Source organism: Phyllostomus hastatus, unplaced genomic scaffold, assembly GCF_019186645.2.
Source record: "Phyllostomus hastatus isolate PE091 unplaced genomic scaffold, TTU_PhHast_1.1 phas_contig_86, whole genome shotgun sequence".
In the NCBI taxonomy this organism is placed as follows: Eukaryota; Metazoa; Chordata; class Mammalia; order Chiroptera; family Phyllostomidae; genus Phyllostomus; species Phyllostomus hastatus.
This window is the reverse complement of record NW_025333977.1, coordinates 28,926,532-28,942,615: the sequence shown is the minus strand read 5'-3', so window position 1 is coordinate 28,942,615 and position 16,084 is coordinate 28,926,532. Positions and strand designations below refer to the sequence as shown.

The 16,084-nt window shown below is 40.3% G+C and overlaps 1 protein-coding gene across 1 annotated transcript in view; it reads right to left on the bottom strand.

Moving 5' to 3' along the window:
- Positions 1-12,186, bottom strand: part of ACTL6A (actin like 6A) — a 35,133-nt gene extending 22,947 nt beyond the window's left edge. The window contains exons 1-3 of the mRNA XM_045850828.1: positions 11,998-12,186; positions 2,819-2,895; positions 2,478-2,652 (exon numbers count right to left, since the gene is read on the bottom strand). Of these exons, the coding sequence (XP_045706784.1) occupies positions 2,478-2,652; positions 2,819-2,895; positions 11,998-12,022 (277 nt within the window). The 5' untranslated portion in view covers positions 12,023-12,186. The remainder of the gene's footprint in view (positions 1-2,477; positions 2,653-2,818; positions 2,896-11,997) is intronic.
- Between the last annotated feature and the right edge of the window lie 3,898 nt (positions 12,187-16,084).

The window sequence follows — 16,084 nt, the reverse complement described above, 5'->3', positions numbered from 1 at the left end:
AAGCTGAAGAACTTACATGCATGACCCACAGACATAAACTAGGGGGACTGCTGGAGGGAATGGGAGTGCTGGGCAGAGGGGGGCAAGGGGGGGAAACAGGGACATCTTTAACAGCATAATTAATAACATTTTTTAAAAAAACTTATAGTCTATTTGAATAAATAAAATTAAGGACATAAAAAAATTCAGATAATAATAGAATATGTCTCCAATTTTACTTCCACCTAAACATTCCATTAAAACTGTTAGCTTAAGCCCTGGCTGGCGTAGCTCAGTGGATTGAGCACGGGCTGCAAACCAAAGTGTCGCAGGTTTGATTCCCAGTCAGGGCACATGCCTGGGTTGCAGGCCATGGCCCCTACCAACCGCACATTGATGTTTCTTTCTCCCTCCTTTCCCTCTCTAAAAATAAATTTTTAAAAAATCTTTAAAAAAAACTGTTAGCTTAAATTACTTCTGACCTTTTAATGTGCAAATCCAGTGAATGCTTCGTATTTGCAATTTTGCTTGACCTCTCTAAATTGACTACTCAAGAGTTTACAAACTTTTTCTGCCACAGTGCAAAGAAGGAATGTCATTACTTATACAACATATATCCACAGGCCTAGCAGGATATATTTTTTAGTCAGCAGACTTTGTTAGTTGTTCTCATTTCTTTCTCCCCTTCTTAGTGTACATCTGAATGTCACAGCTGTGAACAATGAGAATCACTGGACTTCTAAGTTGTCCAGGAGTTTTCTTGTCCTCCTGAATTTTTCTCCTACATCCCTAAGTTCCCTCACATTCACCTTCATGGGCACCTATCCTTCTCTACTCATTAAATACAGAACAACTTTTCACAAGGAGCCCCATCTTCAATCCTGTTCTCTTATTACAAACTCTTTCTGAGTAATATAATGCAGTTTCATGTCTTAAAAACTTTCTCACCTGCTTACGATATACATCAGCACCTTTGTTCAAACACCCTGAACTCAACAAATTCATTTACTTGCTGTGCAGAAAGAGTTAACACAGCAGTACTGAGAAAGACCTGCTACAAGGTTGACCCTTTGTAGCAGTCTGGGGACTTGACTGGTGAACAGTTCCCTGCACTGACATAAAACTCTCTACGTGATAAGAGTAGCTCATTGTGCCTAAACCGTTTGTACAAAGAATGTGGCTTATGATGAACACCTTCTTTCCTTTTGGGTGTCTGGGCTTTTGGAAGGCACAGGGTACCTACATAATCAACCTCTAGTAAAAACCTTGGGGACTAAATGTCTAATGAGCTCCCCTAGTGAATAACACACATGTGGTTATAACTCGGTGCTGGAGAAATTAAGCACATCCTGTATGACGGCACCATGTGAAGACTCCTAGAAGTTTGTACTGCTTTCCTCTGGACTACACTCCATGTCCCCTTTTTCCCCTTACTGATTTTGTTTGTATCATTTCAGTGCAACAATCAGAGCCTTCAGTACAACTACACACTGAGTCCTGTAGTCCTTCCAGTCAATAACTGAATTTCAGGTATTAGCAACTTAGATATTAGCAACTCACTTAGCTTTTAAGACCACAGAACTTGTTTTATGCCTTCTATTCCTACCTCAATGCATGGCACTCTTAACTCAGTCATCCCAATAAAAACTCTAAGAAACTTTCCCAATCCTTGTTTTCACCAATCCAATCAATCACTTTAAAAACCTACTGCTTCTGGATTATCTCTGAAAGCCACCTCAGGATCACCACCATCAGTGTTACGATTTAAATACTCATTTCTCCACTGAACTCCTAACTCTTTTAACTAAACCTCTTATCTATAGTACCTTCCTCCAGTCTAGACTACATATTGCTCTTAGAATGATTTTTCCAGCTGGCAAACATGAACATTTCACACCTCTCTGTTTAAATTCCTTTGGGGTTACCCTTATTACCAGCTTAATACACCCCTGGCATGGGTTATGAGTCCTTTTATGATTGCTCTCGGCCTACCTTCCTTGCATCTGGCCATAAGGCACTCAATGTTGCAGCCATATGTACAACAATTGATGACATTTCTAAACATGTAAGTTCCTTCCACAACTCCATCTCTTCACACATGCTGGCTGCTCTGCTGTACCTGTTCTTGTCGGTCTGGCCAATTCTTATTCATTGATCAAGATTCAGTACAAAACTTCCCTCCTTTGTGAAAACCATCACTGACGCCCAATGACAGAATGAATGCCATTCCTCCCTAATCCTGCTGATTATCAGACATAGCTACATAGCACTTACCCAACATTTTTGTATATATACATCTATGCCTCCTACCTATGAGTTTCTTCAGGAAAAGAAACGTGTTTTATGCATCTTTGTATTCTCAGTATCTGATGCATCAGTTTGTAGAATGAAAAAAATTACTGATGTTCAACTCACAGGAAGCTGTTACTTTACATCTAACACATGCACCCAGTATACCCTGTGTTTATAATCAATTACGTAGGAAAACAAAACCATACCCATCCCGTTTTTCAGTGGTGAAATGGCCTCCATATTCTCCCTGGGAACACGCAGGGCATTAGTATCTATGTAATAGGTGGGACCGCCTTGTTTGCCTTTATCACCATCTATTTCCATCAACGTGCTTCCATCATCTCTCTCTAATACCATGCCAATAGCGGTGGGGAAATCCACCTGTAAGAGTCAAAAACATGACACACTAGTGTTACCTGCTTTTATCAAGGACTCATTTTCTCCCCAAACTAATGTCTTTTATCATATTTGAGCCGGTATTTCTGCAGGAATTTAATTCTACATGAATGGCCCTTACATAGCCCATTAACTCTAACATTACACTTACCTTGGGACAGTCCTCACCAGCATAACCAGCTCTCACAGTATAGGATCCAATGTCAAAAACAAGGGCTCCAACTTCATCTGAAGAGATGAGAAAAGAATTAATATTAAAAACTTACAAGTAGCATATGGAAATTTTAAAAGTACTTAATATGCTCAAAATGAACATGCTCAAAATGAGAATGTACATGAAAGCTCTATAAATATTAAACCAGGCATTGCATTCATACTATTACTACCTTGAACCTAGCTTTATTTTAAATGCACCTTAAACTAAAGATTCATTTAATTAAAATATAATGTCAGCCCTGGCTGGTGTGGTTCAGTGGATTGAGCACCGGCCTGGGAACTAAAGGATCACTGGTTCGATTCCCAGTCAGGGCACATGCTTGGGTTGCTGGCCAGGTCCCCAGTTGGGGACACTCGAGAGGCAACCTCACATTAATGTTTCTCTCCCTCTTTCTCCCACCCTTACCCTCTCTTTAAAAAAATAAATAAAATCTTAAAAAATAAAAGAAATAAAACATAATGTCATACACAATATATCAGAAGTTCAATCAGGAAAGAGATGCTAAACTAAAATTGGGTAATTTGAGGAGAGTTCACTTAAGGGACTATTTAGAAAGATACAGGGCACAATACAGGAAAATAAGAAAAACAGTATGGTACCCTAGGACTTATAATGTCAGAGATCTGTCAGCACTCTTTGAATTGAAGAAATGGAGAAAAAACTTAGTCCAGAACCCAGAGAGTTGTGTGTTTGGAGGGCTACCTGACAGGAGCTGTGACCTTCACTGAAGGGGTGGCTGGCTCCTAGAAAAAGGAACAAGGCTAATAAACATGCCAACCTCTCTACTTCCTCTCCCCATGGACTGGGGTGTTCTCATAATTTCTCATCCAAATTGGGCTACTTCTGAATGTGAAAGGGGTCCGCATTAATAATTGTACCAGGACAAGAGTCACAAAGCAGGAAGTATGGGTACCCTACCATTGGCCACAGCAGAGGTCAAGAGAGCCCACTGATTTAATCTACATGGGTCTGTGTTCAAGGGCACAGACAGGGTGGAAATGTGTGGTGGGTGGATCTAGAGGGGCAAAGGGAAGATATCTAGTATGCTTTGGTGTAATGTTTTCATACATCGGGGAAATAATATTCCATCCAATTAGAGAATAAACTCAGCAAAGTCCTAAGCAAGGTACCTGAAGAATAAGAATTTATGGTATATTAATGCAAGCCAAGGAAAAATCATTAAAAAGAAGGTATCAAAGTTTATACATTTTAAAGATTTTTTTAGGAAAAAAAAAAGATTTTTATGAAAGACCGTTTAATGCTGAGAGGAAAAGGTAGTTAAATTCAAAGTACAGCCTCTAATTATAGTTTACAAGTACTTCAGCCCAAACAGTATGGTTCCTAAAACAAAGCATTTGGATTTTCCAGGCAGATATTTTTAAAGAAGGAATTTGTTCAATCATTAAAAATAATAGAGAAATACTATTTACCCCCAATAAATCTGCAAAAATTGATAAGTCTGATAAGACCATGTGTTGTCAAAAATGTAGAGAAAGAAGAGCTTTTATATATCTGCTAGTAAAAACTGTAAACTGGAATAACCACTATGGGCAATTTACTCATCACTAAAATTGAAACTGTCCATAGATAGAAATTACACATTATCTTCTAGAAAGCAGCTCTAAAAGCAACATAGATTATAAAAGTATACTAATCATAATGGTCACTAGGTATGTGACTGTGGGTGATTTACTAACCTTTCTGCCTCAGGTTCCCATCTCACAGGATGGTATAATGATTAAATGTATTAAATGTTTTAATGTATGCAAGTACTTAGAACAGTACCTGCACATAACAAGCACTGTAAGTGGTAGGTGCTATGATAACTAGTATTGTCACACTGTTTGCCATGGGAAAAGACAGAAATTATCTAGTGGTCTCTCAGCAGGGAAACATAAAATACAGTGTATTCATATATTGAAATACTATATACCAGTTAAAGGAGTGATCTAGACCTACATGTGTCAACATGGAAAAGTCTCAAAAGAATAATTTTAAAAAGTTAGTTAATATATGTATATATATATACACACACACACATTATACTATTTAATTCACTATGGATATGTACACACTTAGTAAAAGTATAAAAACATGATGCATGGGGTCTGTGAATGTTACACAGTTCTAGGAGAAAGAGAGGAGGATCTATACCAATAACATTTTATTTCTTAAAATATCTGAGGCAGCCCTGCCTGGTATATCTCAGTGGACTGAGGACAGGCTTTGAACCAAAGGGTCGCCAGTTCGATTCCCAGTCAGGGTACATGCCTCGGTTGTAGGCCAGGTCCCCAGTGCGGGCCACGTGAGCAGCAACCACACATTGATGTTTCTCTCCCTCTTTTCTCCCTCTTTTCTCCCTCCCTTCCTCTCACTCTAAAATAAATAAATAAATAGATAGATAGATAGATAATAAAAATAAAAAGATTAAAAAGAGGTCTTCTATTCTATAAAAAATAAAGCCTTTAAAAAATATGTGAGGCAAATGTGACAAAAGTTACATCTATTTAATCTAAGTAATAAGTATGTATCACAAACTTACATATATTTAAGTTTTAGTATGTTGAGCTATTTCAAATTTTTTTTTATTTTTATTGTTGTTCAAGCACCAAAACATTTTAAATAAAATTTAGAATGAAGAAAATCAATTAGTACACTTTAGATACTCAACTGTTTATTTTTTTATTTTTTTTCAGATTTTACTTATTTATTTTTAGAGAGAGAAGAAGGGAGGGAGAGAGGAAGAGAAACATCAATGTGCATGAGATAATATTGATTGGTTGCCTCTCACAGGCTCCCAACTGAGGACCTGACCCACGACCCAGGCATGGGCCCCAACTGGGAATTGAACCATCAACCTTTTGGTTAGCAGGCCAGCACTCAATCCACTGAACCACACCAGTGAGGGCAAGATATTCACTGTTTAGGGATGGTATCTTTACAGAATAATGATCTCATTTTCATTTTAAAATACTGAACTACTTTTATTTAATTTGAAAGGAAATTGCTATATCCCCCAATGTAATTAACTTTCTCTATATAATTCTCCAGTCACAACAACTTTGTCTTAAAGTAGAGCCTACAAAAGCAGAACACTGCATTTGTTTTCACCATAGCACAGAAAGTCAAGTAAAAATAGTAATTATAGTTTACCAACAAACATGTATTAGTAAACTTTAGCATTCTGATTAACCAGAATGCCTGGTAAAGAAATATCCTAAATATATTAATTAATAGCCTGCTTAACCAAAAATTTAAACTCCTTTTCTCAAGAATCAATCTTTTGCTCTGCAACAGGTCTCTTTACATTTTCTGTGTCATGGACCCCTTTGACAATGTTCTAGACTGATTTGTTCCCCCTAAAATTCATACAATGAAGTCTTAATCCCTGGTACCTCAGAATGTGACTATTATTGGATATAAGGTCTTTCAAGGTGTGATTAAATTAAAATAGTATCATTAGAGTGGGCTCTAATCCTTATGACTGGTGTCCATCCTTACATGAAGAGGATATTAGGACATAGAAATTACAGAGGAAAGACCATTTGCAACAGGAAAGAGACAACCATTTAAGTCAAGAAAAAAGACTTCCAAACTGTAATCCTGTAGACAGCGTGACCTCAGATTCCTAGCCTCCAGAACTGTAACAAAATTATTTTCTATTAAGTCACTCAGTCTTTGGTACTTTGTTATGGCATCCCTAGCAAACCAATACAGACAGTTTAGGAAACTTATGAATCCCTTCTTAGACTGTTTCAAAATAGATTATAAAATAAACCAATTACGGTAAAATTTAATTCTATCCATGGAATCCTAGGGAATGCCAGGGACCCAGGTTAGGAGCCCTTTCCTTAATTTACCCTTTCTTAGGTAATCTGTTCCATTCCTACAGCCTCAACTTCTACCTAAATACTAATCATTCCGATATCAGATCTCTCTTTCAAGTCTTCGCCTTCATATAGATCCATGTCTTGAGCTTCTTACTGCACATCAACATCAATTCCACCTGATGTCCCATGGATACCTCAAATTCAACATATCTGAAGCATTTTCTTCTCCATCCTAACCTAATAGAAGCACTGCTTATCACAAAAGCCTCTGAATTTTTTCAGAATCATAAACACTTTCATATTTTTTACCTTTTGTCAATTTCTGCCAAATATTTGTTAAATACTTCTCAAATCCCTTCCTTGTTAATACCATTGCCCCTGCTTTGAGTCAAGCTCTTATTGCAGCAGGAAATTACTACAGTTCAGCACAGGTATTATGCTCTATCTCTTTACCTTCTCAATCTTCCATTGCTACACTCTGATCTTTCAAAATTGTAACTCTGAACAAAAATCCTTCGATGAGAAAGGGAAACTCATTCAGTAGCTTCTCCTCATCTACAAGATAAAATTCAAATCAGTCTACCCAGTTGATATTCAAGGCCTAGTATAATGGCAGTCCCACCTCCCACCTCACACACTAGCATAATTGCTAATATGTAGTCCCTAAAGACACCATGTAATCTCACTCAGCTAACCTTCGCATATGCTGTCCCTCTCCTCTCCTCTTCCCTCATCCACATAACCTTTCTTATAAAGTTCCCTGACTACCCAACACTGAGCTGATAAGTTTGTCTGTTACCTTTGTACCTTCTATATATTGTCATTAGTGAACATACTTCACTGAATGAGTTACCTTTTCTTACCAATTTAAGATGCTAGAAACTCTAAGATGCACCACTATTTCATGCACCACTAAGAAAAAAACATGCTGCCAATTAAACTCTGCCACACCATCAATATTAAGAAATATTCCACTCTTCAAGTATGGTGAAAAATGTGCAAAAAAAATAAATTAAATATGGTGTCTATTTACTTGACCAACTCACCTACAAGACTGACAGCTTTTTAAAAAATATTTTATTTATTTATTTTTAGAGAGAGAGAGAGAGAGAGAGAGAGAAGGAGAGAAACATCAATGTGTGGTTGCCTCTGGCATGACCCCAACTGGAAACCTGGCCTGCAACCCAGGCACATGCCCTGAGTGGGAATAGAACCAGCAACCCTTTTGTTCACAAGCTGGGACTCAATCCACTGAGCCACACCAGCCAGGGCATACACTGACAGCTTTTTAAAGTCAGAGGCACATAGCAAGCATTCATTTTTTTTTCTTGTTAAAACAAAAAATCTAACACATCAGGGATTTTTTCTTTTAATTAGTATGGTATCCTGAACATTGTTGAATTTTGAGTAAGATGTTTGATTCTTTGAATTTTACGCCTGCTCAGTTTTCCATTTTTCCTGTACCTTGTTTTGTAAACATCAAGCACCAAGGAATCTGAAATAGGAGGGTGGCAAAGGGAAGGAGAGGGCTTAAAAGCATAACCTCGGAAGTCTGGATATTTAAGAACTAGGATGGATTCTAATGGTTAAAAACCCTCAAGGGTTTGATCCCTTTTCCACTAAAAATGCTTCTGTTACCATGTTTTTAAAGATTTTTATGCTTTTCCTCACAGTAAATGGCTTCTGAGTTTAAGAAAGATGATTTCTCTGGCAAAGCACAAAGCAATGATGGCAATCTTCTGGTCTTAAAACATTCCACAAGGATACAGAATGACTTTAAGTGGAGGTTGAGAGGCGGGGTGTGTGTGTGTGTGTGTGTGTGTGTGTGTACACACACACATACAAGGGTGACCCAACTCACTGGGCAGGAAGATGATTTTGAGAAAGTTTAAAGGATAAAGATTTAGGAGTGCAAAAATGATGAAACTAACAATTTGGGCTGGTAGTATACTGTTTATTTTTATTATGCTAAGAAATTTTAAGTAGAGCAAATACCATTACAGATGACTGCAAGAACAATGAGTAGGCCCAGAAACCAGTTAAAGTATAGAAATCTGGATAAATTATGCATTGTGCCTAAAGCTAAAGATCAAAGTCTAACCTGGGCAGAAGTTATAACTGAAAAAAAGACAGTCATGACTTAAAATGTAAGTTACAAAGATCTTTTTTTATAAGCACAAGTTAAAAATACACTCTACTAAGTCAATTACAAAAAATTTAGGTGGGAGGTTTGGTTGCTTTTCATAGCAGACCTTTTGGAAAATGTGACCCACTATGTAGCTCAAACAAAAAACCATATATACTTAATTTTGTGAGTTTTTAAAATACTTTTTATGTGAAATAGGCTTATTAAAAAGTGAAATGAAAACATAGCAAATGAAAAACAAGATGTTTATTCTGAATATCTAAACCATACGTGAATATGTAGTTATATGTTTGAAAAATGATTTATAGAAAAACAATCAAAACCTCTTTTTTGAATAGTAAAGGTTTTTACTGAAATGCCTTTTCCTCATCCCAGAGATTCTTGCTCCCCATTCACTAGGAAGTTATGTAACTCTGGGCTGGTTACTTAAGCTTTTTTGTATCTCATTTTCTTCAGTAAAATGGGGACAGTAGTACCAACTCCTATGGTTGTTAACGAATGAGGTAGTGAAGGTATTAAATGCAATGAATGAGAAGCATCTGGAGCAGGTCTTGGTATACAATGTACACTCAATATATGTTATCTGCGGGAATTACCGTATCCATTTCTACCTTACTCCATGGTAGTGAGGAATTAATTGATTCCTTGTAAGGAAATACTCTATGAACAGCCTCTAGGTCCTTGGATTAGTGAACCTGAAGGTCAAAATAGTCAACAGCCTCCAGGACACAAAGGCACACAGATCCGGTTCCCTGTCAGGACTGCATCTTCAGACAGGGCAGAGGTAAATCATGAAGATCCACTTGGCTTTCTCCACAGTAAAATGGGAGACTACTGACATTCACATCTGAGAGATCAGAACCAAGAATGAAATAGGGAAGGAGGGGTGAAGGTCAGCCTATCACCTCAAAAGAGACTCGAGCTGCTCTCAAAAACCTAAGCAACTTTGAAAACATTATTTTTATCCCCTGCCAATAAAATGCCATCCTCTTCAGAGACAGCAACCTTACTAGACACAATGAAAAAGAACAACACTTTGGTTCTGGCTCCTTGTTCTCCAACTCATCAAACAGAAACACAAAACAAGAATCATACACACCTGTGTTCCCTCTAGGTCTCTTGCAAAAACAAAGGCTCTGACTCAGTAGATTTACAATGGGGCCTGGCAGTCTGCAACCCTAAAAAGCTGGCAGGGGATGCTGAACTGTTGCTCCATGGACCACACTTTGAGAGCAAGTGCAGCATTATCTCATTTAATCATCACAACCACCCCAGTGGCCAGTGTGGGGAGGAACAAACTTTCCCTCACCCTAACAGTTCTTTTGGTGGTCTAATAACCAAGTAGACAGGACACAGATTAGCAGGAGAAATTTTAATAGTTTAATACATAGATATGTATAGGAACCTTGCAGACACAAGAGTCAGAGACCCCCCACATGCACCAGGGGTTCAGAGATAGAAAGGTGTATCTAGGTCTGTAAGACATTCTGAGCTAGGGCTGAGATAATGCACCTCGGGGGACTTGGAAGGGTCACTGCAGGATGATAGCAAGAGCAGGTGTTTAGTATGAGGGAGAACCCTAAAAACTGAGAATTTTTAAAAAATGTATATTTATTCTTACATGTTTAAACTTCAGTCACCTTCCAAGTACCCTCCATTTGATGTACTACACCTAATGGTGACTTTTTTCTACTGCTCAAAACAATTTTGAACTTGTTGATTTTGATGCCTTGAAGTGTTTGTGCTGTTTTTTGTTTCACCTCTTCCACGAGGCAAAACGTTTCCCTTTGGGGACTTTTTTTTCATGGGGGGGAAAGACACAAAAAAGTCTTTTAAGGCCAGATCAGGTGAATAGGAAGGGTGGGACACAGGCATCATGCTGTTTTTGGTCAAAAACTGAACACCCAGCGTGGTGTGGGCAGGTGCTCTCCCAAATCACCCATCATGAAATGGGCAAATGCGGTGAGTCAAAAAAAAAAAAAAAGTCACTGAAGCCAAATGCAGCCTCTCACAACAACGCCAGCTGGTATACTGATAATGATTGAGGGTGGTGGTGGGGGGGGGGTCCCATAGCACAAGGGCCCACCCTCCAGAAGATAATTCTGGGTTTCTTTTGGTCACCTCTCCTGAAAAAAAAAGTTTGCTGTGCCAAAAAGGTGGGTCAAAAAAAGATGATTGCTGATAGTCTCTTGTTATGGCCAAGGTCCCTAATTCCAGTTCTTCTGGGTAGTTAAAGGGAGGGGGAACAAGTTTCTCTTGAGCCTGAAGCTAAAACTGACATTAGCTCGAAATAAGCCGCATACTACTGAGCCACGTCTTCGGGAGTCTGCTTCTGAACCCCCACACTAGGAACTACCACTTCACAACCCTGGAGCCTGAAGCTGGTTAAAGTGAAGTCACCCGCCCAAGGCCAAAGCGCCCCAGGAACGGTGAGGCTGCTGTTACTGCTCAGGTCCCTGGAACTCGCTGTCTCCAGTTTCTTTCCTCCATACCACAGCCTAGCCAAGCAAAGCGTCCGTAAATCACAGGCGTTCCGAAATCAATCCCGAGCATTGCCACGCAGGAGTAACTTGGAGAATCCACGGTCCACCAACAGGCAGGAGCTGCTGAAGGGCGCGCGGCAGCGCGAGCGCTGAGGGCGGAGGGGAGTGCGGGTCCTGAGTGGCCGCCACGCTGGCCATCCCACCAACCTCCCGCGCTCGCTGAGCCATCTACCCGATGCTGCGGAAATCCCGCGTCTATGCTCGCAAACCGCAGGGCACTCCCAAGTTTAAACTCGCGCGCACACCCCGATCAGCCGAGGTATGGAGACACTGGAGAGAGGCGACCCTGCGGCTGCTCACTGAGGCGGGGACGGATGGAGCTTCACTCCCGGCCGCGGGACCGGCGCGCATTCCCCAAACGCGCTCTTCTAGGGCCGACGCTGGAAGGGGCCGCAGGCGGCGGCGACTCAGGGAGCAGGAGGCGCTCAGCACGCCGGGTGGACGCCAGGGGCCCACAGAGCGCGGGGCGGGGACGGGCGGGGCGGCGGGAGTCCAGTGACCGGGAGACCGGAAGGGGCCGCAGCCGAGGGGCGGGTGAGGAGGGCAAGGGGCGGCGGGTACAAACCCCACACTGAAAACAGCGCGCTCACTCACCTCCTCCGTACACGCCGCCGCTCATGGCTGCTTGTGGGTGTGGCTCCTAAGCTGAAGACTATGGGGCGACGTGACGGCAACAACGGTGACCGGGGGTCCTGACAAGCGGTAGCCTCTGACCCCCCCGAACTTCCACCGTCACCCCCCTCAGGCAACAAAGCGGTGCCCCCGCACCCGGTGCGCAGTCACACTTGCTGCCTTCTCTTTTCAGCCAATCACGAGAGGTCCGGCTATTCTTTAGCCAATCATAACTGGGTTCTGGGGCATCCTGCGGCGGTACTGTCATGTTAGCCAATCGAAGACAGCCATAGGGGCGGGGCTAGGGAATAGCGACAAAAGGAGGGAAGGAATTGGACCTTGGAGCTGAAGGAGGCGGAGCTATCTGAGTAGGCGGGGGATTGCGGTGGTGGTAGCGTGACTAGAAGGAGGGAAACTGTTGCGGGCGGTCTAGGGGGCTGCTGGTGGCCGCGGAGAAACCGTGGGAAGTCGATAGAGCCAGGTGAACTTCTGGAAAAGGTCTGGAAATTGGGAGACAATGTTTCCAGGCTTGATTCCCGGCTTTGGTGTGTGGGAATGCAAACTATTTCTCCCCCTCAGAAAAATCATTTTCAACTCACCTTTATACGTTGGGGTAAGGGAATCAGTAAATCAAGTATTATCCCAGTCGAATTTAGGTAGCACCTTAAAAATTATTCAGTTATTTCAAAGTGTTATCAATCTCTTCTCTCATGTGAGACAGATAACAGAACAATGTAATCAGCCCTCATCCAAGCAAGTACCTGATCCTAAATACATTCCAACTGTCTATTCTTCTTAGTCCCCTCGTTCTGCCAGCCCAGTGACATCGCCAGAGTCTCTTCCCCGAATTACTGCAACCAGCTTTACAGCTTAGCCGTTTCCCAGGCAGCTTGATCTCTAAAACTCCAGGTCTGTCACACAAGTCCAACTCAAGCCCTTGAAACAAACAACAACAACAACAAAAAAAAGTGAAAGAAAAGAAAACCCTCAAGATCTGTTGTAAATCCTTGTAGTAGATACCAGTTCTTAACGTGGTTTGTCTAGATTCTAGATATACAGGGACTTGAAGAACAACGAAGCAAATCTCCTATTTAGTCTCAGTGCCAGCAGTGTGGAAGAAAGTGATTGATAGCAGGGTGGGGGGCAAGAGGAGTGAAAAAACTCTTTCCCACTCACTTGACAGTATAATCACCGTATATCGGATCATTTAGATGGAAACCACCACTAACCCAATGAGATAATACAGGAGACAGCCCAGGGTGAAATTCAATTAGCTTTCTGTGTTTCTACGGCCTATGAGCTAAGAATGATTTCCATTTCTCTTATGGTTTTTAAAAATACTTTTAATTTAACAATTTGTGTTATGTAAAAAGTATATGAAATTCACATTTCAGTGACCATAAACTAAGTTTCATTGAAGGCACCAAGCTTATTCACTTTTGAGAGGAGACCCTAAAAAAACCTGGAATTTATTTATAAAAAATTGTGTATTTATTCTCACATGTTTAAACTTGTGTCACCTTCAAAGTATTCTCCATTAGATGGAATACACCTATGGAGACTTTTTTTCCACCTCTCAGAACAGTTTTTGAGCTCATCAGTTTTGATGCTCTTCAGTGCTTCTGCTGTTTTTCATTTCACCTCTTCCACGTTGCCAAAATGTTTCCTTTTGAAGACTTTTTTCATGCAGGGAAACAACAAAAAAGTCTCTTGGTGGCAGATCAGGTAAGTAGGGAGGGTGAGGCACAGGGGTTATGCCCTTTTTGGTCAAAAACTGCTGAACACTCAGTGCGGTGTGGGTAGGTCACTCATCATGAAATGACAAATGCGTTGAAAGACTCTTCAAAAGAAAAAAAATTCACGGAAGCTGAATACACCCTCTCACAATAACACCAGCAGGAACACTGACACAGATGGGTTCCTAGAACACTCACCTAGCAGGGGAAGTCTGTACTACAAGGGCCTGACCTCCAGAAGATCATTCTGGTTTTTGAGGGTCCCTCCTCCTATGGCTACTTTCACTCTGTAAGGCAGAATTGAGTAATTAAGAGAGAGACTCTGTGGCCAACTAAACTGGGAAACATATTTACTGAGACCCGTTTATAGAAAGAGCTTACTGACCCCTGAGATAATGCATGTAACACATCTAGCACAGTTCCCCTAAGTACTTTAAAGTGTTAGCTTTTGCCACCTTAATACAGCTGTCACTGTGGACACTGTTAAGAAAGCAGTTCAACCAATGAAATGTGAAGTTTTAATTGGCTTTATCAAATGATTTGTGAATCAGGATCTTCAAGGAGCTGTACCAAATGGAAGGATTCTATACAAAGGGTGGGGCAAGGGAACTATTAAGAAAAGAAAATAAAGGATTATTTTTCATCTGGGACATCTTTTCTTTGAGAGAAAAGAAGGGAAAGGGATTCTGTTATGTAAAATTCCTCTTTCTATGGCAGATGGAGAGGGCCTATGTGATAGATTACCTTATGGACCTTGACCAGAAAATTCCATACTAGGTAATAAAGATTATGTTTCTGGGAGAGGTTGAAGCTACAGTTAGATCAGGTATTAAATCTAGGTTTGGTATTTTGGACTTTTAGCAGGTACAAAAAAATAACATATTACTGTCACTCTCAGCTACCAATCTGCAGCCATATTGATCCTTGGTGTGGCGTGACATTTTTGCATAATCTTTGACATTGACAGGTCATAGTTCCAGGTTTCATAATCCTTAAATTGGTTATTCTTGTTAGTGTAAAATCATAATTCATAAATTGGTCATTCTTGTTGATATAAGAAACACCCAAACCTGTAGAGAATTTTTTTATAAGACTTTATTTTAGCCAAACTGATGACATTGCTAGGGAGCAAGACCTTAAATTCTCTGGAGGATGAGTTTTGCAGTTTCTTTTATGCATTTGGAATAAAGGAGGAAAGGTATGAAAGATTACCTGAAGGTGAGAGAAAGCAAGGCAACAATTGGATTACAGGATAGTTAAGATTATGTGCTCTCCTGAAGGTGGTTATACTTCATAGGGGTCTGAAAAAGAGACACTTCAAAGGTGTGTTATTAACCTAGATGTACAGAAGCAATGGACAGGGGGTGCTTAAGGCAAAGATAAACCTTTTACAAAAGAAGTTGTATGCCAGCCCTGGCCAGGTGCTCAGTAGGATAGAGCATCATCCGGTTGTGCCAATGTTGTGGTTCAATCTCCAGTCAGGGCACATACAATAAGTAACCAATGAATGCATGAATAACTGGAACTGCAAACTGATGTTTCTCTCTCCCTCTCTCTCTCTCTCTCTCTCTCTCTCTCTCTCTCTCTCTCTCTCTCTCTCTCTCTCCCTCCCTCTCTCTCTCTAATTCAATAAGTAAAATAAAAATAAGAACAGCTATTTTTAATACTTCCAAGAATTGGGTGGCCTCCTAAACAACATCATATGTTGATCCATTAATCTAAACCCTGTATTTGAAGCATTGAGAGATCAATTTAATTACTTTCCCTTCATTCTAATTTAAAAAAAAATTTAATTGTTGATTTTAGAGTGAGAGAAATGAGAGAGAAACATTGATTTTTGCTGTTCAGCTTATTTATGCATTCATCAGTAGGGCTTGTATGGGTCCTGACTGGGGATCAAACCCACAACCTTGGCATATTGGGATGATGCTCTGACCAACTCAGTTATCTGGCCGGGGCTTGTTCTGCCTAATTTTATAGCTGGCTTTTTCTGTGTACACAAAAATAAAAATTGTTTTGGATATTTGTAGCTGTTATGGTTCCACATAAATTTTAGGATTATTTGTTCTAGTTCTGAGAAGAATGGCACTGGTATTTTGCTAGGGTTTACATTGAATTTACAGGTTGCTTTGGCAGTATGGTCATTTTAATGATATAGTCCTTCCAAACCAAGAGCACAATATATCCTTCCATTTGTGTCCTCTTCCATTTTTTCTTCAATGTCTGACAGTGTTCAGAGTATAGATCTTTCAACTTCTTGGTTAAATTTATCCCTATGTATTTTGTTTTAAAATATTTTTTTAAAGATTTTATTTGTTTTTAGAGAGAGGGGT